The 26,406-nt window shown below is 27.5% G+C and overlaps 1 protein-coding gene across 1 annotated transcript; it reads right to left on the bottom strand.

Annotated features, from left to right (window-relative positions):
* Positions 1 to 3,037: 3,037 nt before the first annotated feature.
* LOC129614010 (putative nuclease HARBI1) lies at positions 3,038 to 10,800 on the bottom strand. The gene is made up of 6 exons (XM_055528382.1): positions 10,741 to 10,800; positions 10,649 to 10,686; positions 4,196 to 4,349; positions 3,740 to 4,135; positions 3,571 to 3,682; positions 3,038 to 3,495 (listed from the first exon to the last, which is right to left on the bottom strand). Exons 1-6 carry the CDS (start codon positions 10,798 to 10,800, stop codon positions 3,080 to 3,082), a joined length of 1,176 nt encoding a protein of 391 aa, XP_055384357.1. The 3' UTR covers positions 3,038 to 3,079.
* Between the last annotated feature and the right edge of the window lie 15,606 nt (positions 10,801 to 26,406).

The following is a 26,406-nucleotide window of genomic DNA, read 5'->3' as shown; positions in this document are numbered from 1 at the left end:
GAAATTTCAAAGGTGGTCAAAAAGAATTCACATTTTAGTTTTGATGCCAAACAATAGGATCTTCATTTGATATCATACCCAGTATACTAAATATAGCCAGTTCAGTACAATACATGGTGTTGAAGCTACTAAAGCTACAACACATGCACTGTAAAAAAAGTAACCAAGTGGTTGCTTTTTTTACACTTTAGAAATCAAAAAATAACATATGTTCCAAATATTTTCACGTTGAAGTTGAACGACATTAGTGTGAATTGACATGAAAATTTACAATTTCTGTTGTTTTTTGTAATGTAGCACGTTTTATATACTTTTCCGTTTTCATGTCCTCACATTTTACGGCTTCAACACTTTTCGAATATTTCGTTTCTATTATTTATAATATTTGAATTGCAGGTACAAAAAAATGAGCAGAAATACGAAAATAAAATAAGGGGTTTTTCGTTTATGTACGTTGCCCTGAAAATTCTAAATTAGAACTAAAATTTCTAAGCCGCATCGTTAAACAGTATGCAAAAACTTCAGCTAAGTCTTTTTTGGTTTACGCAGTCTACAAATTCTGAAACTTCTAAATAATCAGTCGTTCGAAAGTAAAATAAATTACATTGTTTTGAAATTTAAATTTTGACAAAACATATGTACATATTTAATTGATAAGTAAAGCAACTTTTTTAGATTTGTTTTTCTTTTTAAAATGTATAATTGGATAAGGGAACTTGCACTTACTGAAATTTCCATTCAAACATGCGAAGGTGAATCTCTGTATAGGTATATACAAAAAAAAAAGCGTTTGAATGTGTTGTTAGCATGCCTTAACACTGAGAAAAATCAAATTCCAAAAGTTTTGAACTATGTAAATGTAATCTACTCCATGCCCGATAGAACAATTTTTTTACACTTCAGAATGGATAAAAACTGCTTTCAGGTAAAATAAAATGGCAAAATAGCTGAAAGAATCAAATTTTAATAATTCTTATTCTATAGGAATTAACTGCAGAATTGGAACCTTTGTGGATAAACAGAAGGTTAGGCAGAACTCGGATGCCATTACAAGTAGCTTTGTTCATTACTCTATGACTTCTAAGCAATATAGGTAATTATCGCAGAGTATCCGACAGGTTCAATGTTTCTAAGTCTACAGTGCATAAAACTGTAAAACAAGTTTGTACAATGTAAACATCCTTAAGTAAAAATATGTTTGTTAGCCAGATGTTGATGGACTATAAGGCATTGTCAAGGAATTCAACACAAAGCAAAAATTACCAAATTTCATTGGAGCGGTTGATGGTACGCATATTAAAATTAGTGTACCAAAAAATAACCCAGCTAGTTATGATAATCGCAAACAGTTTCCTTCCATATTAATGAAAGTTGGTGTTATGTCAGTTGTATATACATACATATAAAACCGTATTCATAGACTTGTTATGTATTTAAAATGAAAAAAATGTTTTTATTTAAAACTCAAGTTTTTAGGGTATATGTGTGCCTGGCAGAGCACATGATGCTCGTGTTTGGGAAAAAAGCAATATAGGACAGGTTGTGACTTCAAAAATGCAGTAAAAACGTATTTGCTACAATGTATCATATTCAAAAATGTATTATAAAAGCTCTTGACGTTGTATCATATTCAAAAATGTAAAATAAATGTAGTGGATACGTAAAATAAAAGCAGAGAGAGTAGCGAAAAAATTTAGGCTGCATTTTATATACATGTCATAAATATGTTACCAGTGTTAAATAATAAATAAACAAAAGCTAATTTTTGACAGAAAATTGTAAGCCGTCCAGTTTTTTTCTAAAATTTAGTATAATGAGCTATTTTTTTTTAAACTTTGGTAACGTTCATTATGTAAAAGCAAAAGTAATATTTTTGTGTGTGACATTACATTTTTATATTCTAATTGAAAGTTTTCAACAACTTTTGTTACATTTGGATTTGTTCTTTGAAAATGGAAGAAGCAGGGTAAGCTTTAATAATTTTCTTTACAGATAAATATTCAAATATTATTCTTCTTGTAAATTTCAGAAATAAGAAGTGGACTTTTGAACAAAAGAAGTTACTAATTTCCATAAGGTTATCTTATGAGAAAGAATTTATTTCTAAACGAAAAAAAAACAAAGCCCTGTGGAAAAAAGTCTTAGAAGACATATTAAAAATAGATCAAGAGTTTCCTTTCAATGAGGATGAGATCTATAAAAAATTTTTAAATATTATGGTTACATACAAAAGAATAAAAAGGCGGAACCATACTTCTGGAGCAGAAAGCACCTCGTGGGAGTATTTCGACCAGTTGGACGAAATTTACGGAACCCGAAGTAACATTTCTGTTCCTTCATATATTTTAGATTCAAGTTTGCAAGAATCAATAGAAAATATTCTTGAAGATACTGGTACTTCTTCATTTGAAGAAAGTACTAATTCACCTGCCGCAACCACTGCAACCAGAAGACGTCGTAATGAAATTTTGGAATTTTTGGAGAAAGAGGCTGCTGAAGATAAGAGAATGATGCAAGAATTATTAGATTTAGAAAAAGCAAAACTTCAAAAAATGGAACAACTCGAAAGAGATAAAATAGAACAACTAAAACAATTAACAGATATTTTCAAAGCGTATTTCACCAAGTAATACTACAAAAGTTAATTTTTGTATAAAATTTGATTTTGTCTTCGAATTAAAGTCAAAGTTTTGTGGTTTTTTTTTTTTTCTACATGTGATTAGAAGTTAACTGAAATGTGATTTAAATTAATGTGTTCATATAAAATAATTTAAGATTTTCATAATTAAAAAATTTGATTTGCTCAATGCATATGAAATTTTCTAACTGTAGTAATTTTTAAACTTTATTTAATACTTAAGTTAATGAAATGTTTTTTTGTTTTTAATTAAGAATAAGACTGTTTTGTTTGGGTTCATAGAGATAAGAGTTTATTCATAGATACCTGAATTAAAAATTATGAATTAAAACTAGAAAACTGTTTATACTGAGTACAAATGTATATATTAATGTGTATGTATAATAAAAAAAAATGAAAACAAAATTAAAAATGGTATTTCAATTTTAAATTTTACCAATTTTAAGCACAAATTAAATTTTTCAATCTATTTCTTTTATTTACAGCTTCTGTTTGAAAATCAAGTATACTGGATTCGGCAGTATCAATAGCATCAGCATCAGTTTCCACTTCGCACATATCATTTATGGTTACTCTTTCGTTATCAATAATAATATTGTGGAGTACAATACTTGCCATAATTATGGTCTTTGATACCTTTATATTTTGTAATTCTAGATGATTTAGCATCCTCCACTTTTTTTTTAAAATACCGAATGCCTGCTCTACAAACACGCGAGTAGAACTTAAAGCGGTATTATATTTGCTCTCACATTCGGTGAGAAATCCATTTTCCTTAAAAGGTACCATCATATACGTTTGCAACGCATATGCGCCATCACCAATTAAATGGTTGTCTAGTGGAACAACGATGGAACCTCAAAATAAATACAAAAATATAAATATATCTTTATAAACATGTTCATATTTATTTATGAATTCAGAATATTTACCATTCGTAATTGCCTCTTTTAACGGACTTGCGTTCCACATAGCCGCATCATGGCAACTGCCGGGATAACCGACAAATGCGTCTATAAATTTCATTTGGCTGTCAACTACTCCCTAGAATTTATGAAATACGTATTTTTGTAAATTAAATAAATGAAAAAAAAATTTTACCTGCACAAGGACTGAATAAAAACCCTTGCGATTATAAAAGCTTATTGGATCTTTTATAGGTTTGCTAATTCGTATATGCATACCATCAATGCATCCTATGGTGTTTGGCAAAGGACGGCAGCGACTATTTTCAAACCCTTCAATTATTTGTCTTTGTGCAGCTTCACTTCGAGGGAATTTGATAACTTTACCTTTCAGTTTGGCGATTAATCGTGTTATTTTAACAAAAATATGGTAGGCTGTTCCCTGTGCTATTCCAAACCGGTCACTAACTTCTCTGAATGTATTATTGTTTGCCAATTTCCATATGGTAACAAGCAAACAATATTTCAGCGGAAAACTTGGCCGACCGATCTGGTTTGAAACAAATGATGGCTCTAACATGTTATATACCACCTAAAAGTATTTACAAATTCAAATCTATGCTTAGTTGTTAATGTTTGAATATACACTTACTTCAAAGGTAGCTGTACTCATTCGAAAATGACTGAAAAATACGTCATCAGGATATTTTTGAATAATTTGGTCGAAATTTATTATTTTTGGAATTTTCCTTGTTAGTTTGTTTGGTTTTACAATATTACAAAGGAGAGCACATCTCTTTTTTCTTCTTTTGTTTAAAATTTTTTTAATTTCTATTAAATTGCTGTTTTGATTAAAGCTATTGTAATCCAATAAATTTAAAAAATTCATTATTCATTTATTTTTAATTTTACTCTGAAAAGATTAATTTTATAATATTATTGTTTTTAGAAAACTGTTTTTGAAAATTACTAAACGTCAAAAAGTTTATAGATCGTCAAATTCATGTTCAAAAAGGTAGTAAAAGCTTTCGTATTTTTAATACAACGCAGTGGTATTAAAAGCTTTGCGGCGGTAGTAAAACTGTATTAAAACTGTTTTAAAACTTTTTGTACTGCATTTTTGAAGTCACAGAGGCTTTTATGAAAAAAAAATTGAGCCTAAAAATGACTGGCATCTTGTTGGTGATTCCGCATATTCACTGTATGATTATCTGCTTATACCATATAAGGACTATGGCAATTTAACACCTAAGCAAAAAAATACAATTATTACTTAAGTTCAGTTCGAGTATGCATAGAGCAAGCTTATGGTATTTTAAACAACAAATTTCAATTTTAAAACATGTCGAAGTCCACGATGTTACACAAATAAAATATTATAGTGACGTGTGTCACATTTCACAATTTTATAATAATTCACGGAAAACACAATGAAATAATAACTGAACTGGATGTTGAAACTGACGAAGTAAACTTTTGTCAAGAGCCTAATGATAGTCGACAAGAAGGCAAAATCAAAAGAAATAAAGTATGTGACCAAGTGCGAGACTCAAACTTATAACAATTATAACTGTATTATTCAAGTTTGCAAAATTACAACTGTATTGCTCAAGTTTAAAAAAATATTTCAACCATAAAAAAAAACACAAACATGCAAAAAGTATATATATGCGTCAATTTCAAAAGTTCATTTTTTAGTTAATGTCGTATATGTGCGTCATGCCAAAAAAGAAAATTGCATTTGCTATGAAATTTAAAGTGAAGCAAAAAACAAAAATTTCCCTGTTAACAAAATTTCGTAAATACGGGTCTTTGCTTGAAATTGAGCTGTCTAAGAAAAACTAATCGCGTAACAGGTTAATAAAATATTATTAATAAGAAATCACATAATTTTATTTGTAATTATTATTTTTGGCTTCGCAAGACTTAACATGATATAATTTTTCCTTTTTGAAATATCACAAAATATGTGTAGGTATAGGTTACTACTTTAGGTTTGAAATACGATGTCTCTTAACTTTTACAATACTTTCAATTTTTCTTGTTCCAATCTCAGTTTTTCTTTTTATAGATTATGAAATCATTATGATGTTCTTCCTCTTTTTTGTCAAATTGTTTCAAGAAATTTTGAATATCGGTTCTTTTCTTCTTTAAGGATTTTGTTGGTGTATTTTTTTCACTATTCCAATCATTTGCAGTATCATTTACAGTGGCAGTTTCTTCATTTATGGTCTCTTACAAATTATATGTTGAAAACAAATTTTCCTCTGGTGGGGTTATTACGTGATTTGCCCCCAGAACCTCGGAAATATTCCCAACTACTACGATTTCTTCCAGTCCTTTTGTTTTTTACTCTTTTGTAAGTTAAATTATTAGTTTTCGCCTTCAAATTCACTGGAATATAAGAAAATTTTAACAAAATTTAAAGACTTAAACAAAACTTACTTTAATAATCCTTCAATATCTGAATCCTCCATTTTGAAATTAAAATTTTTTTGAAAAAAAAAAAATCTGATGTGGTCAGCACATAATCGACCGCAATGTGTATTGTCTAGTTAAGAGAAATTATTACAAAATATTATAAAAATGTCTGTTAAATACTTCTTTCGAATTTTTAGGACATTAGTAAGCTTATAGTTAACATACCTAGAAAAATGTAAATATGGCTCATAGTAGAGCTTCGCTTTGCGCTACCCTGAAATGCTCGTCAGTTAGTTTCTGTAACAACCAGAACTCAAATATCAAATTTCAAGAAATTCCATCAATTGTTTCCGTAGATATGGCGAAAAATGTAAAATCGGCCCGCAGATCAGTTTACGAGCCCCGATCTTTTCAAACAATTTATATGTACATTGTTTAAGTACGAAGAATTTAAATATATATGAAATTTCAAGTAAATCGGTTGAATATTTTCTTCAAAATGGTCAAAAATGTAGAACAGGCCCGCTAAAAACTGCAGTTCCCGAGGCCTGATATGTCCCAAAAGTTGATCAATCCGTGCCATGGTCGAAATAAACTTGCATATAAAATTTCATCAAAATCGGTTCAGCCGAACTTGAGATACACCCGTGCGCACACACAGACCGACAGACCAACAGATTGCTAAAAATAGTTTATTTACACTTCCCTACTATGGAGAAGTGTATTGCCACCGAAAACTCGATATGTAAAATTTGTTACCATCACATAATTTACCTATTGTATACACAATTGTATAGGTAGGTTATGTGATTTTGTTGTGTTCTATTCTAGAACAAAGCAGTGTGGCAGAGATACAGATTTTGAAATCATTACAATTCGTATGGGCATCCCAGAATTGGCTCTACTCATTCTTTTTAAAAATTTAAAAACTTTTTAGCGAATTTTCATTTTCTTATACATATTTTCATGTAATTTAAATACTTCAGCACTTTTCAAGAATGCACTTGGACCGAATGCTACCCGCAATTTAACCATGTTTTTTCTTTCAGTGTCGGATTTCTCTTATATTTTCATTTCGAACTTTGTGATTTGTTAAACTAATTGAAAATACATCAATCAAAATTGCAAAATTAATTTTGCAAAGGTAGTAGTTCACAATAGCTCACGGCTACATAAATTTTAAAATATATATAACATACAAATGTTTTTAAAAAGCTTCTCATTTTTCTTAACGTGTTATTTATATATTGAACCTGAGTTTATAAAGAAATTAAGAACATTCTTGTAATACTCATTGCCAAGTAAATTGTTATTTTGACTTGAAAGTCTAATGAAAAAATTTAGAAAGCATAACTTTGAACCTGAACGATGCAAGTGCCAAACCACAATTGAGGTAATTTCAATTCAACTAATATTTCATCTATTCTCCCTTATTAGATTATCCTGCTTAGAAAGAAATGAATTTGGCTCTTAGTAGAATTGCTCCTTCTGTCATCTGGAGACAGTTACTTTATGAAGCAAACTGAACTCAAATATTAAATTTAAACAAATTCCGAAAATTAGTTGTCATGATTATAATTCGTGCCCCTGCTATATAGCTAAAGTAAACCTCTAAATAAATTATCATCAAAATCTGTTCAGCCCAACTCGAGCACGCATGTATGCTCACATAGACCGACAAACCGATATCTCTCTAAACATAATTTATTTATACTTCTCTATTATTTCTATCGAAAACTCGAAATCCGAAATATGGTCATTCATCATATTTTGACGATGAGGTACATTATGACGAAAAATGACGAGGTGGATATTTAAAAAACGAGTGAACCATTTTGTACTTCTTTATATATTACACAATTAATGCATTATGTGCCTATATAAAGTATATTATATTTTTTTTATATTTCTTCTTTCTTTAAAACGTAAGTGTGAGATTTCCGTTAATGTGTAAGGATAATTTTTTAATATTTTTGAATTAAAATTTCATATCAATCTTGAAGTTCAAATATCGTAATAAAATACTTAACAGGTATTAAATGTCTTCACACAGTATAAAAGTGATAGGTATACGTAAACATATATATTATGTACCTACATAAATTATAAAATTTATTTGCATATTCTCTGTATGTATGTATGTACAAATAAACCAGTGTTTATGCGCTTTAATTACATATCCCACATCAATCATTAATTTGTTGATACATTTCTGGAATTTGCAATTTAATGTAAAACCAACATTGACGTTATGTTCACTCAAGAATTTGCTTAAATCTACATTAGAAGTACATTTGCATAATTAAAACGAAATTGATTGATTAGATTTAATTTTGGTATTATTACACACTTGGCACATTAAGAGATGGAGGAATCAAAACATACCATTGAAGCGCTTGATTTAATTTCGTGGAAATCTGTGATTATTTGTAATTTGAAAAATTAAAATGAGGAATTAAGATATTTGCTGTTTGGCGAATATTGTGTTAATATGTTCTTATTTATTCACGTTAAAATGTTTGTATGTGGAACTACTCAATCAGATATTATGTAATGACTCATAATGAACTATACATACATAGTTTATTCTGTAAGCACAACAAAGTTCTGTAAGTGTTATTTGTATTCAATATAAATATAGTGGTATGCACATAATAATAAATTATGAACATAAATTTTTTTTGTATTTCATGTATTGACATATTCAACAAGTATTGACATAATATCTACTATTCAGACAAACGTGCACCAACATATACATACATATATACATAGACAAAACTGCCAACATATAATTTTTCTAATTCTTCATATTATTTTTAATGGCATCGCTTAACAACACAAAACTTTTGTAAGCATAAAAATTTTTAATAGTTTTGTCAGCGTTTCATATGAACAGTTTTGGCTTAAAAACATAATTTTTGTTTTGTTTATAAGCACATAGATTCCGCGACTTCAAAAATGCGCTTACTACGCAAACTTCACAAAGTAAAGTTTTATTCCAACAAGTTTAGTAAAAGATCTTGACATTGTGCACCTTCCTTAAATGCGTTCTATACGTAATGGATACTTAAAATTAACGTAAATCGAGTACTCGTATCGAAAAAATCGAGCACACTTTTCTTATACATGTCAAATGTTACCAGAAATAGCCAATTAAATAAACTAGTTTTTTTTTCCAAAAAAAAACTAGTATTGTGTTCCAAAATGTATCAAGAGCTGTAGCAGTTTTTTTTTGTAATGTAAAGGTATTGAAAGCTCTAAAACAGTACTACAATCGAATTAATACCGTACTTAAACTTTTTATAAAGCATTATTGAAGTCATGGATTTTCGCTTTTAAACACGAAATTTTTTGACATTTTATTGATAAAAGAAAAAGTGAGTCATCTGGCCGGAAACACAGGAATAAGTGACTTATGTTTAATATAATATAGGAACACACCCCCAATATGTTCTCCTTGTCATTGCTATAACAAAGTTGACATCCAAATTTAAAATGGACAATATAGAATAACTGCAAAACATAGATAGTTAGACAAAAAATTTTGTCGTAACGGATTTGCATATAAGCGCGTCCGATTGTATAAATCAGTGCTTTTGAATTATAAACGGGTCTCTTTATAACCCGTTTGGTTCAGATAATTCTCAAGATCCTTTAGATCTTGCCTTTTTTCCTAATCATCTCGAAACATTACAATTTTGACGGATGAACGAAAATTAAAGAGAATATTTTTTGTTTTAAATTCTCTATGCTTTATTTTTATCTCTTGTGTTTTCCTTTTATTATTATTTCTTTGTTGAAGAATTTTATCAATTTTGCATTTTTTCCATTAAAAAAAACTTTTGATTTTGCACAAATCTGTATTAGCAACTAATCAACGCAATTAACGTGTGAGACATGGAGATCTGGCAGTGGTTGCCACAATAATAATCAAGATCATTGCATCATCATATTATATTGCAGATATGATTATTTCACATGTAGAGTTTTCGGGGAAAATGTTTTTATTCATTGTAGAAAAGTGTAAATAATCTATTTTTAGAGAGGTATCTGTCTAAGCAGATCTGTATGTGAAGTTTGTCTGAACTTTTCAAAAAAATAATTAGTGTTTTTTCCTGAAATTTTATATAAGGTTCGCTTGGCAATTCAACATGTTATCTAATTTTCTTGGCTGGGCTGTCAGCTGTACTTTTATCATGGGCGGAATTTATATTTTTGATTTAGAAATGCAAAATTTGAGTTCTTGTTATTAAAAAAATTACTAGCAAAGTTTGCAGGGAAATCGGGTCATGAAAAAGGAATTTCTACTAAGTACGAAATATACATTCTAGGAATATTAAGTAAAACTTATTTTCTCCTTTTCATAGAATTTGAAATGAATATTTAAAGGAAGTTTTGAATATTCGGGTACCTGCCATACAACTTCAAAATTTATTTGGCTATATCTCAGAAACTATAAAAGCTGTAATATTGAAATTTCACACAAGCGAATATATTAGTAGGGCTAATGTGTCTCATAAAAGTCTTTGAAATTACTTGGCTCCTTCTGGTACCTGCCATACAACTTCAAAAGTTACTTGGCTATGTCTCAGAAACTATAAAAGCTGTAATATTGAAATTTCACACAAGCGAATATATAAGTAGGGCCTATTTTTATAGGTAATTTCTTTTTTCAAAATACATGTTACGTATTACATTGGAAATAGCATTACAATTTATCTAAATCCGAAAATTTCTAAAATTGTTGACAAATGTTGGAAAAAACTTGTTTACCTTACCCAGCCTTAAATCTTTTGATGCGAGAATAGCATTTCTATGTTTTCGTTTTCGCATTTTAATCTTAAGAAATGTAGAATGGAAATTTTTTAAATAGACTTACGGACTCGTGCATCTTACTAGTAGAAACTGATGTGAACATATTTTTGATAATTGAAAATGCTTTTGAAACTTAATTGAATTAGTTACGGCACCTTTTAAACGTAAAAATTTGATATGTCATTTGTAGCGTATTGTGAATATTTAAAGTTTTTAGTTTGGCTCCTTTAGTTTTTATTAGTTATTCTTTTTTTATATAGAAGTCACCGTGAAATTGATCACTGTAAACTGAAGTTTGCTTCTTTTTTTGTTTTATATTTCAATATTTTTAGGTACATAACTAACATTAATACCTAGACAACAAAAACGAGAAAGAGTAACCATTTGATATAATAAATAATAATCCTTCGTAGCATTCATCCTTAAAGAACGCTTATTTGTTATAATAACAAAAAACAATAAAGAAAATATAAAAAAAGTTTTTTTCTTTGAATATTTTCATGGTAAAATTTTTACTTATAGTTAGTTGGTGGATAATGTGGTTTTCTGAATTATGGTATTTTAAAAATAATAGCAGTTGGAAACTTTTTGACAGGATTCCTTCTATTGAATTATTATAGATCATAAATATACTAAAGATAAGGGATAATGTTGTAAGGTTTAGATTGCATACTGTTGAAAAGATGAATGTAATGTTGATAATACAAATGAGTACTTATATAATATTCGCTGCTATCGGAATAACTTAATCTTGAAAAAGTAAAACCATAAAAAGTTATCTTATAATAATTGAAGTTGTTGGTATATGTATGAATAATTTTTTTTTCGAATTTGTAAAGAAAATTTTAATATTACCGAAATAAAGAATTTTCCTGTTAAGTAATTTATTATTGAAGATGTACAATAACATCAGTATAAATAAAAAAATTTTCCAATAATTTTTATAGTATCTGTATGTATATTTACTGCTTATATGTTCTGTTATTTCCTTAAACACAGAAAGTAAATGTATAAATTAAGATTTTTTAATGCTTATCTGCGTAAAAACATGTAAATCGGTGTCACTATTGTGGGAAGTAAGAAAGCAAGAATCAGAGGAAAATTTGTTTTATAATTGCATACAACATTTAAAAATTCAATTTGAAGTTTACTCAAATTTTGTATCACGAGGAAACTAAATTATATTTTAATCGCACTTAGTGAGTACTTAAATGAGCGTATTGTTATATAATTAGAAATTTTTATGTGGGTTTCTATTATAAATTAAAATTTACTAAAATGGCCTATCAAATTTCTCTATTATTAGAACGATCAATGGGATATCTAAAATTAACCACTCCAAATTTTTAAAATAATTAATTCATATAATGACAATTTTAATAAAAGAGAACAAGATAATTGCTCATTAAATTAGCTAAAGTAAATTCGAATATAAAATTCAAATAATTTTTCATGATTTTCATCCAAAGTATCCTTGAATTTTTTGAAAATTATATTTTTAAAGCATAAAAATTTTACAAAATTAATTAAAATAAATTTTTCTAAGGTTTCTCTACGGTGCCAATTTTCTTTGTGCTGACAAAATGAGAAAAAATATCATGGAATTAAAGAGCAATATAAAAATCTTGTAAAATAATGTAATTAACTTTCATTTGCGCTATAGAAAAATTTAAGCATGAAATTACTGAGCAATACTGATAATATAAGAGATTAATTTATGATCGTACTATATAATTCGTTGAAGGAGTCTTTGTAGCTAAGAAATTTTCTAATTAAATTCTAAAACTAATGAATTAATCTTAAATTCGAGATGGAAAAATTTAAATTGTACACTGATTTTTAAATGTAAGTAGAAATATTTTTCGATTTGAAGTAACTCAGTTTTTGGCTTTTTCTAATACTTTTGTTTTTTGCGAATTTTAGAATTGTATGGATGTGCGGTAAAACGTTGTGGATAGTGTACAAAAAGTGTGTTCAAATATTTTAGAACAAACAAGGATTTTATTTCAGTTTACAAGCAACGATTTTTGTTATAAGTATATGTAGAATTTACAAAAGAACTTGAACTAAAAATTGATTATATATTTTTATTTTATAAAACCCACATATTATTAATCTTATATAATAACACAGCTTAGTTGTATGTGTAATATTTTCAACCAAAGAAAGCTGTACTTTTACAGAAACGCGCATTGTCTCGCAAAACCTTCTTAAAATCATGAAATGTCCGATACACAAATGTCATATTTCATTCATCACCCCTCATTTTAAACGGGTAAGACCATAGTACAATTTTTATGTGCCTATTTCCTTGCAAAAAATGATTTTTTTTTAATTTTTTACTTTTAATTTTATTAACAAAATAAATAACGTGCAACAAACCTTTTTTCATATATAAAATTCAGTTTAACACTAGGAAAGGAGCCAAAGGAATAATAAAATTTTATTTTCTTATGCGATTCCTTTTATATCCCTATTGAATTCCATAAGATAATTTTAATATGAAAAGACGGTATATACGAATTGCTTTTTTTCTCCTTTGACAATAAAATTGCTTTATGACTTTTAACTCCTTTTTGGAACCCTTAATAAATACAAAAAGAAAACCCGTATTCAAATTATTATATGAGTGTTATGCTTTGTTTTTTAAACCTCTATGCAAGTTGAAAAACAGAAAAAAAAAACAATTTTCTGTTCCTTATTTACGTTTCAAAGATAAAAGGAAAAATAAGGCATTTTTTGCGTGTTTGATTTAATATTCAAATTTTATTTACCTTTAAAACTACCTGATTTCATACGTTTTTTATTTTTCATATTTGTCTGTTTTTTTTTTGCCGCGATAATATTTTTCAAAGAAAGTACAACATCGAATTTAAATCAAATTGTATAGTACAGGGATGGCGAACCTAAGCCACACGTGCCCAAGGTGGCACTCGTCTCTACTTTCCTTGGCACGCGCTAATAAATACAGTGGAAAATTTTTTATATTTCCGATATTATATTTGCTTAAAATATAAAAATTATATTTGCTAAAAATTGTTTCCAAAAATTTTTTAAGTGAAGCCTGTATTTGCTTTAAAAACAAATAATATTATCATCCTGATATTGATGACTTAGCGCAGCAATTCAACAACAAAAATCTCTTTAATTCTATATTTATAATGTAGTGAGATTAGTCAGTTATAAATAAATCGACATATTTGTGTAAATGACAAATGTATTTTGATTATTTTAGGGCACGCGAGTATTTTCATTTTTCTAAAATAATTATTTTTGGCACGCAGTCCGATAAAGGTTTGCCATCCCTGGTATAGTACATTACCGTATATAAATAGAAACTTTTATATACGTATTATAAAAATCCAGCAGAAAATGTTTTAAATACACAAGGTGTTTCACATAAGGTGCCAAATAATTCCAGGAATAAATCTTTGATCAATTTGCAGCAAAAAATTGTATGGGATGGGGAAAGGATGGAGGGGAGGGTTGTGCAGATATACTCGTTTCCGAGAAATATGCGTTTTTCGCATGTTTTTTGAACACATTTAACAAGTTTTACTGCCAAAACTATGGGAGATAAAGGAAAATGTTATGTAGTTTAACTTTTAGATCATATCGTAGCGCATCGAAAAAAACAAAAAGTAAAAATGTAAAAAAAATAAAAAAAAACATGAAAATTTTGACTTTGACAAGCTATATTTCGAAAATTATGGCTCAAATCAAATTAATTGTAAAACCAAAAATAAAGAACAATCAATCGCCTGTAAAACAAACGCAGCGATAACTCTATATTGTATGGTTCCGAAGTTATAAGCATTTATTTATATACAGGAAAAATCCGGTACTTTTTTCTTCAACAGGCTGTAGTTCGAAAACGAGTATATCTGCATCAATCCAAAACACACAATTTTTTGCTAGAAATTGATCAAAGAATCATTCCCGAAAATATTTGCCACCTTATGCGAAACCCCTTGTATAGCAAGAATCTAAGCATGATCTTATAAATCTGTCCTGTTTTGTTTTTACGGGGAAAACGTGAAAAATATCAGGTACGATTGAAAAACTTTTTATTCTTTTTTTTTTACATTTTGTCTATTTTATCTTTGATTTGGTTTTTCTGGTAAACAAAGATGAAGTGGTTTTTGGTTTTAGAGAAGATTTAGGAAATTTAATTTACAATTTAAATATATGGTCGCAATGCGTTAAAAATATTTATTAAATTTTCGATTAAAAGTATAGACTAAAGTGTAAGTATTTTAAATCAATTTTCTAAGCAATCGGAAGATCACAGAGAATCAAAAATTAAATTTGGGTATAACTAGAGTTAAATAATAAGTTTTTATTATTAAAAATTAAATTTAAGCAACCTGCTCTAGAATACAATTCGTTTTGGTCGTTTCTGTACAAAATGAAATTTGGAAATATTGCAGAAAAATAATTTAAATTTTTATTTGCATTCTCATATAAAAAATCTTCCACAATTTTTGTTTTAAATCCTCAATAATGCATTATTGTTGTATAGAAATCGTAGATAGAAAAAATATGGAAAAACTATTCGATTTATTTTTCCTGAGTATTTACTATATCGTGTTAAAGCTCAAGCTACACTATTTCCCATCGAAATCACCCATCGAAAATTATTATTCAAACAAAAATTTGGTGTTAAAAATTTATATCTCATGAGTAATTTTAACCGCAAATTGCATTCTAGGACTTATAAAGTAAAAGGAGAAATAAATTTATAGTGAGGATCTATTCACATATATACAAAATTTCAGCTTCTTATCTTAAAGTGAGTAAAATTTTTCAAACAGATACATGGATGAACGGATAGGTAGACTGAATATATTAATAAACTTTTTTTTTAAAATGTGTTAAAAAAAATATTTACATGTGTACTATAATTGTGTAAATTACATTAATTTTCTGAAGACAAACTCTTCATTAAATTAAGTAGGCCAACTCTTTTAAAAAATCAAAGAATATCATCTGTACTTCGTAAAAGTAAAAGTTTCTAACAATGTTTTTTAATTTTCATACAGTGTGTTTTATTGGCAATGTTTTTATTAGAACATTCCTGTGGCGCAGGAGGTTTTAGTAGTTTTTCATATCGTAAATGAATTTTAACATTAAAAATTTAAAAGCCTCTGTTCGGAAACAAACCATTGTGATAGTAATTCACAAAGTAAGTTCTTGTGTAATTAAAAATAGTTTGGTTATGATTCCGCAACCAGATTGAGAATAAAGCTTTTACTGAAATGTAGTATGCTTCTTAAAACCTTTTTAAGAATTTGCCAATCCTGGTATTCATCACTTAATTCATTTTCGAAAAGGATATGAAAAAACTGCCTATACCCTAAGTCTAGTCTATTAAAAGAGAAGTTTTAAAAAATTTTATACTCTTATTGTTTTAAAAGCAACATTGTTCGTAAAATGTCATTGACATTTTTTAAATTTCAATTCACATAATATTTTTTCAACCAATTTATGGTATGTCAGCTTTTAAATTTAATGTAAAGGATAAAATATTGTAAAACGGTTCAACCTTGAATTTATTTTTATGGATTCTTTCTATATAGCTACATGTATGAAAATATTTCCTTTAAAACGACTTTCTTGAATATCCTTGAATCTAATAAAGCGTAAAATTTTGTCATTCTTTTTATTTTTCTGTTATATGCTCCTTACTTTCACTTTACTCGTTTCTTTCCATTCCTTTATAACATATATTCGATTTCAATGTATAGAAAATTTAGTAAATCTTGATTTGAGAAACAATGAGGCGAAAAATTTTACTAATTTTATTAAGTTTATTCATATTTAATTTTATAATTGTAAAATATCACTGCTAGTTTTGCATATTAGTTTGATTTTTCTGTCCAAACTCCCATTATTACCATTTTCATAAATCACAATAAACTATTTTTAATTTATTTTAAGAGTCATGCTTCAATAAAATACCATTTATCATTTAGTTGTGAGACTTTAAAGATAGTGCTTCTAAATAGAATTGAATAATTACAGAGAAACATAATATGCTTCACATTTTAAAAGCGAATTTTAAACATTAATGTGTTTAAAACTAAAAGTTTTTAAAGCAATAAATTTTATTTAAAGTGAAGAAAACCTTCTTAGCTTTATTATTCCTTTTATGTTTTTTAAAATTTTATTAAGCTATAATTATTGCATATTTTTGGGGTAAGAGGGAAATTTCAATTTACTGGATTAAAATAAATCATGTATTTAGCTTTTTGCCTTTTAAAAAGTTAGTCTTGGGACAACAAGTAGCAAACAATTTTTTCTATGTAGGTGATGATAATTTCAAAGGAAAGAGAATTAAGAAGAATCTTGATGCGATGAAGTAAAATTTTTTAATTCTTCTTACTACGTTAAGAATTTGAAAATATTTTTAAGATTATGATCAATTTCAATTGCCATTCACCATTTTATTATTGAAATATCTGCAGTAACAAAAAATTGCCATTTTTCTACCTTTGTATTTTTGCATTTTGGTTGCAGTAAATTTTTATAAATGCCATTTTCAACACTTTTAGAATAGAAATGGGGAATGTTAGAAAAATTTTCTAATCTAGAAATTGGTCTCTCCGAAATACAAATTTGGATATGTATAAGATTTCAACTTTCTATTTTATAGGCTATCAAAACTTTCTAACCCGTCGTATGAAAGATCGGATAAACTAATGGACAAAGTAAAGCATAGTACTTTCAATTTTTCAAATTGTGTTAAAAATTACAAAGAAATTAACTATATTATTTTCACAGTGATTTAAAATTATTTTCTGTAAACTCAAATTTCGGATTTTAATGAAAATATAGGGTAAAAATTTGACTATTTCATCATCACATTTAAATTGCTAAATGAATTTGACATATTTTTCATTAATATTATCGGCTTGTCACTCTTTTGTGCAGGTATACTTGTTCTTTAACTTATTAACTGTAATACAATTCAGTTAAATTAAATAAGACTCTGAACAAATTTAAGTATGTGTCATGTCAACCCCTAGATATTGAATTTATAAAATAAGGTTTAAAAATTTTTATTTTAAACGCATTTTTGAAAAACCTCAGCAAATTTAGTAAAAATTTTTTAATTATTTGAACAAAAAGAACTATGAGTCTGAAATCTCGTAAAAAAAAAATTTAATTTGTATAAACAAATTCTCCAAATCCGAATTGAATGCTTTACTTGCAGTTAATTTGACAGAGAAAAAATGAGATGTTTAATGTTAAACAAATGTTTAACTAGTAATAAGAAAGGTCATTTCATTGTCACATTATGGATTTTGCACTTCATTCGTAGCATTATGATTTGATTGGTATAGTAACCAGCTTTTGTGACTACGTACGTGCCAGCAATATAAATTCATAAAGATTTAGCAATAAAATTATTTATAAAGCTATAGTTAATATATTTTTAAATTTGGGGATAATAAAAATCTTTTACTCTTTTAGCCTGCCCTTCTAGCTCTTCATGGTTGAATTTGAAAAAAGTTTGTAGTTCCAATAAAATAATTACAGTTAAAAAATGCAATTTTAGGACTTTGAGGTGCTCTAACTTTTAGACAGGGGGAGATCTGTACTAGAAAAATTTTGTTCTACAAAAAAGAATTTCTAGTACAGATCTATTTGTGTGTAAAATTTCAGCTTTTTAATTTAAAATGTATAAAGGTTTGTCATGTATCGGTTTTCATGGACGGAAAGACGGACAGAGTGTAATTTGTATATTAAATTTCTTGTTTAAAGAAACTATTTGTAAAAGGATGGTTTAAGCTACAATGATGACTAGGTGAATTAAACCGTATAGAATGTTATTCAAATCTAAGACGCGTTTTTTTTGCTGTACATTATAGTCATATATTTGTTACCTTATAGTTTGCCAAAGCAACTTCAAATATATTTTCATTTTTATCATCAGTATTTTCAAGCATACACACTTTCTTTAACTGAAAGACTAACAAATTACATTAATTTAAATGCTAATTAGTCGCAATTAAAAAAGTTTAAAATTTTATATTTGTTATTCTTATAAATAACAAAAAAAAACAAAATGAAAGTTGAAAATAATTAATTTGTGACTTGTTTTTCTTATTAGTAATCATCTTAAAGTTTTTTATAGTAAGGAAGAGAGAACAAATATTGAAATAGCGCGATAATTTTATTTAATGAAGACAAATTTAATTTTTGCTCCCAGTTTAGTATGAGCGTTTCTCATAAGTTTATTGAACTCTACATTTTAGTTGTGTGTACTTCAAAAGTTTTCGTTACTATTTTATTTTTTCTTGGTTGTTGCTTAAATAAAAAGCATTTTTTCATTTTATTTAGGAAAAAAAATTCTCTAAAATTTTTGGAGTATGAATTATTTATTTTCCCTACCTTTTTCTTAAACTTCCATTCTTGTTTAAAGAAACTATTTGTGCGGTTGGGGAGAAGTTTTTCATATCCTAAGAGTAATTTAATGCCTTCTAAAAGTTTTTCTTACTAGCTGTGTATAATTTGCAATTCTAATAAATACTTGAAGATTATCAGCTGTAATAAAAAGCAATATTTAATGTTAAAAGCACGTGTTTCAAAATTTTACGATATTAATAATTTTTAGTTGAGTTTCAACTTGCGAATACATAAAAACTTTTTCATTTTCTTGATAGGAAAATGCATTAAATATAAAATAGATTATTTATGTCTTTATCAACTTTGACAAGTCATATTTGGATATTCGTTTGCCTTAATATAATGTATAGTAAGTAGCTGTAAAAGTTTATTGTCAAGTTTGTCTATCTTGCACTTTTAACACGAGAACAAATGGAGTTTCAATGAACTATGCAATTTATTCATATTTGATTTTTTAAACTTGGAAAAGAAAATAATGTGCAAAGTGTGAGCTGTTTACGCAATTTTTCTTTCTCCACAAAAATGAAGATTCTGAAATTTTCAGTATTTGAAAGTTTGAGCAACCTTTTTTAAGATAGACGCATGATATCAAATTAAGAACTAAATCATAATCTCAAATTGTAACTAATTCGAAAAATTTTTCGCCAAATTATAAGAATATTAATAATAATTTATCATGGTAATTAAAAACAGTGTGTTTGAGAAAAACCTGTAAATTCGGATAATCGAATTTCCTCCACAAGAAAAGCCGGAGCAACTCTGTTACTAATTTTAAAGTATACTTTATTATAACTAAATTATAAAGTTTAGACTTTGCAAAGATTAGCAGAGATAAAATCGATTCATTTTGCGGGACTAGTGCAAGGTGTACGATACATTAATTCGGCCAGTATTTTTATTATCATTTTCAGATTTCATTTTTGACCAAATTTGTTTAATATTTTGCCAATGGTAATTCAAGAAATAATTTTTAGAAAAGCTATATTTAAGCTTATCTGATTGTACCTTAATATTGTACTAGTGTAAACGGTCTTTTTAAAATCTAACTCAATTTAATTCTGACTTAAAATGTAGAGGATTCAAATTGTCCATTTTCAATGCCGAAAATGGGTTCATCTCACAAATAAACAACAACGAATTTATTCCCTAACGTAATTGCGCTTTCATTTTCTGCGAAATAAATTATAGTGCTTTGCAATGTTAGATGTCACGTCTGCGTTTCTCACTATATTTTTTGGCTTTGAAACTAATTTACATTAAGGGCAAAAACTTTCTTTGCCAAATTGCTATTTGCGTTTTGCCACGAGTGACAATTTATTAAAGTGAGTGAATTCAAATATTGTGATTCGTTATCATATTTTTGAATTTGTGTTTCTAGAGTGTATTTTATTTTAAATTTTACATAATAAAGTTACGTCAAACCAATGGTTTGTATTGTAGCACTTTTCCCTTCAACATGTGAAACCTTGTACCTCTGCACTATTAAATTATTTTGATTCATATACGAAACTGTTTTTGGAACTGCATAAATTTAGGATGAACGATTTATGCAGTCTTTGAAATAAAGCAAAAATAAATTTAAAGAGGAGTTGACATAATGCTCGATTTTAAGGGTTAATATTGCGTGAGTTAAGAAAAATAATTATATTTTTTAATTGCATGACATTTACCGTTAGCTTTCTGAGTTTAAAGAAATTTGTATAAGCTTGTGGTTTCGGATATAAGGTGCCAAGTATTCAAATTTTACAAATTTCGAGAAGCGATAACTTGAGGGGGGATGGCGATACGAACAAATTTTCTTAAAACGAAATTAACTATTTGCTAGTTTCTAAAAGCTGCTAAAATCTCAGACTTTCACAACCTAGAGTCCAGAAGCAAAATGGCATCCAAAATTTGGGAAAAACGGATCTTAGATAACGGTAAATTTTTTGTTTTTTTTTAAAGTCTAATTATAATATTCCGTTTTATAAGAAGCCATCCATTATATTTCTGCGCTTGCCAAATTTGAAAAATGAGTATGGTTTCTTTGCAATAAATAATTAAATAAAGTTGGGTCAAACCAGTGGTTTGTATTGTAGCACTTTTCCCTTCAACAAGTGAAAATTCTGCTTTTAAAAACACTCTATGTATACCTATCACACTATAAAAATTATTTTCATTCATACACAAAACTATTTCTAGGATTGCATATATTTAGGATGACGGATATATGCATAGTCTTTGAAATAAAGCAAAAATTAATATAAAAAGGGGTTAACATAATGCTCGATTTTAAGGGTCAATTGTGTGAGTTAAGAAAAATAATTATATTTTTTAATTTCATGGAATTTACCGTTAGCCTTTTGAGTTTATAAAAATTTGGAAAAGCTTGCGGTTTCGGAAATATAAGGTGTCAAAAATTCAAATTTTACGAATTTCAAGAGGTGATAACTTGAGAGGGGGTGGAGATGGAAAAAAATTTTCTTCTAACAAAGTGAACTATTTGTTAATATCTAAAAGCCCCTAAAATTTCAAGCTTCTACAGGCTGGGGTCTAGAAGAAAAACGACATCAAAAATTTGGAAAAAAAGGGACTTTAGATAACGGTAAATTTGAACGGCCATTTTGTTTTTCTAAAGTTTAACTGTAGTATACCGCGCTAGTGGAAGCAAGCCACTGCCTTTCTGCGTTTGCAAAATTTCAAAAATGCTTATGGTTTCATTGCAACAAATATTTAAAAAAGGCCATTTTTAGGGTTTTGGGGGGGTATAACTTCTAGCGGGGGGGAGATAGGTAAAAATTTTGTTCTACGGAAATAAGTTTCTAGTGAAGATCTATGTACGTATGAAATTTCAGCTTTCCAGCTTGAAAAACTAGCAGGAATGTCCATCATGCCTTGGCACTTATTTACTATTATAGAATATTATATATTTATGCTAACTAGAGTAACTAACAGAAGTTAGATGTTTTAGGTCTGATAACGTCAGATAGAAGATTTAAGTGAATGCTTAATAATTTGATAAGTTTAATTTATTAATTTTATAAAATAGTTAATTTATGGATTTAACATTATGTTTTAAATCAAGTATGAATATTGTAATCAAAAGAAAGAATTTATATTGTAGGTACAGCATTTTATTACGTAAAAGTTTTCCAATGTATGGTTTTTTCCCAATCATGAACGCGCACAAAAAAAAAAATACAAATAAATTGGATTACACTTCATTGCATATAAAAGGCGAAAACTTTTAAAACAATATCCTTTACTAACAGGATTTTTTCCATAATACAACAATGAATATGAAAAAGAAAGAAAAAAAACAATCAACAAAAATTTAAAATGTGATAAAGTAAAAAGGAAAAAAAATCTTCATGTATTTTTATTTCAATGCAAATTTTTTTATGAGAATTTTTCCATTTGCAAGAGTATTAAACGTTTCTTTACTTTCTTTACATTTCCGCTCAAAATGAAAATTTTTATTGCATAACTTTTTCTTTGGATCCATTCTTCATCTCCTTTTCACCTAATGTATTTTATTGTTGCATTCATTTAAATACGACTTTATTATTCTGCTGTCATGACTGGATTACATTGAGTGATTTTATGTTTACAAAAATTTCAGTTTAACATAGTAATGTTTTCACTGAACATTAAACAGACGATAAAGTAAAACTAAAATTTAAATTTTGTTGAAGGGTACTGAAGTTTCTTAATTAACTTTTCACGTTATATTATAAAATTATATTCGCAACAAAAAAGTAGCTGAACCAAACTACAAAATTTTATAAAAATTTTTGCCTTTTGTGTAACTCAATTCTACAGAAAATACTCATGTAGTAATTATTAATTTACTAGTATAAAATATGAAGATGCATCGCGCATAGCTGCGATTTCAGAAGAAAAAAATGAATTTTTTTTTATTTATTTGCTATAGTACTTTCAATATACAATATGTTTTTTTTCATCTGGTGCACATATTCGAATAAATCAGAAGGTTTTGGGTTCGAAAAATCTAGCCTAGTTTCTTGTAACACACTGAGAATGCATAGAACAAATATTTAAGGCACCTTTTCTGATTTCTTTTTACGGGACCTGAAGTTATACTTTTTGCTGATTTTCAAAAATCTTCTAGATTAAATTGTAATCGACTTTGAATTTTTTATAACACGGTTTACAACGGCCCTAAAAAACGATTTTTTCACTAACTTCCGAATCGATAAGTTTTTTTTTTTAAATTTTCTCCTTTAGAACGAATAGAAGCTTTCCATCGCGGCAGTTTTCTAAACTTCCCAAAAATTTCATGGTGATCAGATGCAATGGTAAGCCGAGAGGAGATGGTAACAAAATGCAATGGTAGGTTCAGAGGCAATAGTAACAAGTTTAAAGCTGATGTGGACTATACATTGTTGTATTTAAATTTCGCACAAACTAATATTATGCACTAAAAATTCAATGTATTGAAATATTTCAAATGTCGTAATTAGTATTGCGTAATTAATAAGTCTGGTGTTTTGCTAAATAATAATATTGTTTAATTGTTTCAATAAATGTCAAATCTACGTAAAATCTGCTGAAGTTATAAAATATTTTCCTGAATTTTTAAAAACTAACTTTTTATTTAATATGTACTTGCACCTTACTTTAATTTAATGTCATATAAAATGCAATATATGGTTAATATTGATGTAGACACAATTATATGCACTCTGTTGTAGAGCATAAGGCGCTATACATAGTTTCAAATATTATGTATATGCATATATGCAAATACAGGTATTGTGTTTAATGCTATTTTCACTTAAAACGTTTTTAAATACACTCAACTGTAAAAAGAAATTAACGTTAATGTTTCTTTCAGATATTTAGGATTTTCTTTCAAGAAAATTCTATTTCTGAGGAAGCAATCGAAATTTACTCGTGCAAATATTATAAAAAAAAAAAATAAATTAAATAAAGTATGAACTAATAGTAATTTCAAACTACTTACTTTTGGATAGCTTTAAAATGAATTTGAGTTTTTTTTTTATTAAAACTCAAAATATGCACAAAATTTGGGTATTAAGAAAATCGTGTGAAGTGCCATTTCCATTAATCGTATAAATAGATTCAAAAATCAATTCAAAATTTTAATACCGTTTGTATACGCCTGTATACTGAATTTGGCAATAGTAACTAAAAATCTTGTGAATATTTTAAGAATTAGATGTAATCGAGAAAGAATTTGGGGAAAGAATAACAGAAATAATTTAAGATTTAATGCAAGAGGCGCTGAAATTCTGAATTTATTGTACGTAATGCAAAAAAATTTCTTTGTAGAAATATTTGAACGTCTTTCATTAGCTCTTTAATGCTAATTACCATGCAGAACGACTATAATTCAGAAACACTAAGTTTAACGCCAACTATCGGCATGTCGCTATTATAATTTAATAAATTATAATGCCGGCATAATTCATTGTTGTAACTTCAACAGCTTCAGCAGCTAGTTCATCGTGAGACAGAATTTTTTTTAATCCGATTTTTTAAACCTTCAAAGCTACCCTTAGAAATTATAATTGTTTCGCAGATTAATTGTTATCTTGTATATTTTCTTGTTTCGATTCCTTCAGTTCAAATTTTCCTCAGTAACGATGAGCTGAGGAAATATAAAATTTGTTTTGTTTGTAGACATTACTAAAATCGTCTTCTTAACTAGAAAATGTTTTAATGTTAGTATGTTTAATCAGTCCTTAACTAATCAAACAATTCTATCACTACTTTGATAAACATAAAAGATTTTTTTATGAGAGTGTATACAAATTTGTTGTTACATCAATCGTAGAATATAGAATAAGCTGCTTGAAATTGGAATATCGGATTAAAACGGAACTGTGGCTTTTACTTGAGGCTCTATATAAAATCTATGTATCTATAGAAATTTTGTCAGCCACTTGTCGCGTGTTGAGCTAGTTCGTATGCAGTAGTACAGCAGCTTAATTTAAAGTGTTTTCACTACAATTATTTGTAGAGTCGCGCATTGTTTCAGATGTCCTTCTTAGATAATAGAAGCGAATTTCATTAACTCAATTTTCTTTGTGCAATGATCTTCGGGCCAAATCATAGAAATATATCATTCTACTTTCTTAAACCGGCAATAGTTTCTGATTTGTTTATGTATAGAAGGAATAATCTGATACCGTTGAATTAAAAATCTCGTTCATTTTGTGTTATACTACCTATCTATAGAGTAAAGTTATTCCAAAAGAGAATCGGGACAAATTTCATTATTAAATTCTATAATGTTAAATATTGCTTTCTAGAAGAAATTAAATTCGAAAAATATTGAACTTTGAAATAGTATAAAATTAAATAATCTTCTTTGATTAAAAAATATACAGTTTAAAAAATAAAATCTCTCTAGTAATCGTCTTTTTTAACAAGTTTTAAAGTATTATTTTTTTTTCTTAAAAACTTATTTTATCTAAATATATTTGGCAATTAAAAAAGAAGAAAATTTCTGGAAGTTTTCCCAAAAGTTTTGAGTTTCTTCATCATTTTATTTTATTTTTCATGCCAGAAAATTACACCTTCAGAGCTCACCAGTAATACAGTAGATATTTTAGACAACTTTATGATTCTAGCACACTTGTAATAAACCTAAAAATAACAAAAGATTATGGGAGAGAATGGAACAAGATTGTTTTTAATATTTTCGCCATTTTTTAATGTTTGTTTTGTTATATTTTGATTTTTATGCTTTTTGCATACATTAAGGTAAAATTTTAGTATACAAAATTTGACCGTAATATTTTAGATTTTCTGTCGTTAGAAAAACTCCTTGAAACTAAATTTCATTTTTCTAACTTTTTCAAACTTTTTTTTTTGGAAATACTTTCAATTTAATAAGCCATTTAAAGTCATTTATGGAATATTTAAGAAAATTGTTAAAATAGCTTAAAAATATTCAAGATAAAGGATGCAGACATTTTCTTTGAATAATAGAAAAGAAAAGAGTTTTCGCAAGCAATCACCACCAAAAACAAATATTAAGCTTTAAGTAGTTTCAAAACTGTTCTTATTTGTAATTATTATTGCACGGAATGCAAATAAATCCAGGCAATGAAACAATGTTACACTCAGTAAGTAATTTTTCTATAATTTAAAGTTTCAAAGTTTCTTCCGCGCGAAATTTATGTGAACTTCAAAAAATCTTAAGAAATTCAATAATATAATCAAACTAATGTAACATCGCTA

This window comes from Condylostylus longicornis, unplaced genomic scaffold (assembly GCF_029603195.1).
Source record: "Condylostylus longicornis isolate FDR11 unplaced genomic scaffold, ASM2960319v2 ptg000004l, whole genome shotgun sequence".
Taxonomy (NCBI): Eukaryota; Metazoa; Arthropoda; class Insecta; order Diptera; family Dolichopodidae; genus Condylostylus; species Condylostylus longicornis.
The sequence above is the reverse complement of the archived record's forward strand: the minus strand, read 5'-3'. Positions and strand labels throughout refer to the sequence as shown.

Bases quoted from the DNA above. Each gene is read 5' to 3' on its own strand.
- LOC129614010 (XM_055528382.1), bottom strand. From the start codon at position 10,800: ATGCGAAAACGAAAACATAGAAATGCTATTCTCGCATCAAAAGATTTA. The intron at 10,687-10,740 runs GTAAACAAGTTT...TTTCGGATTTAG, and splicing joins AAGATTTAAGGCTGGGTAAG to ATAAATTGTAATGCTATTTC. The intron at 4,350-10,648 runs GTATTTTGAAAA...TTTAAACAAAAG, and splicing joins TCCAATGTAATACGTAACAT to AAGAAAAAAGAGATGTGCTC.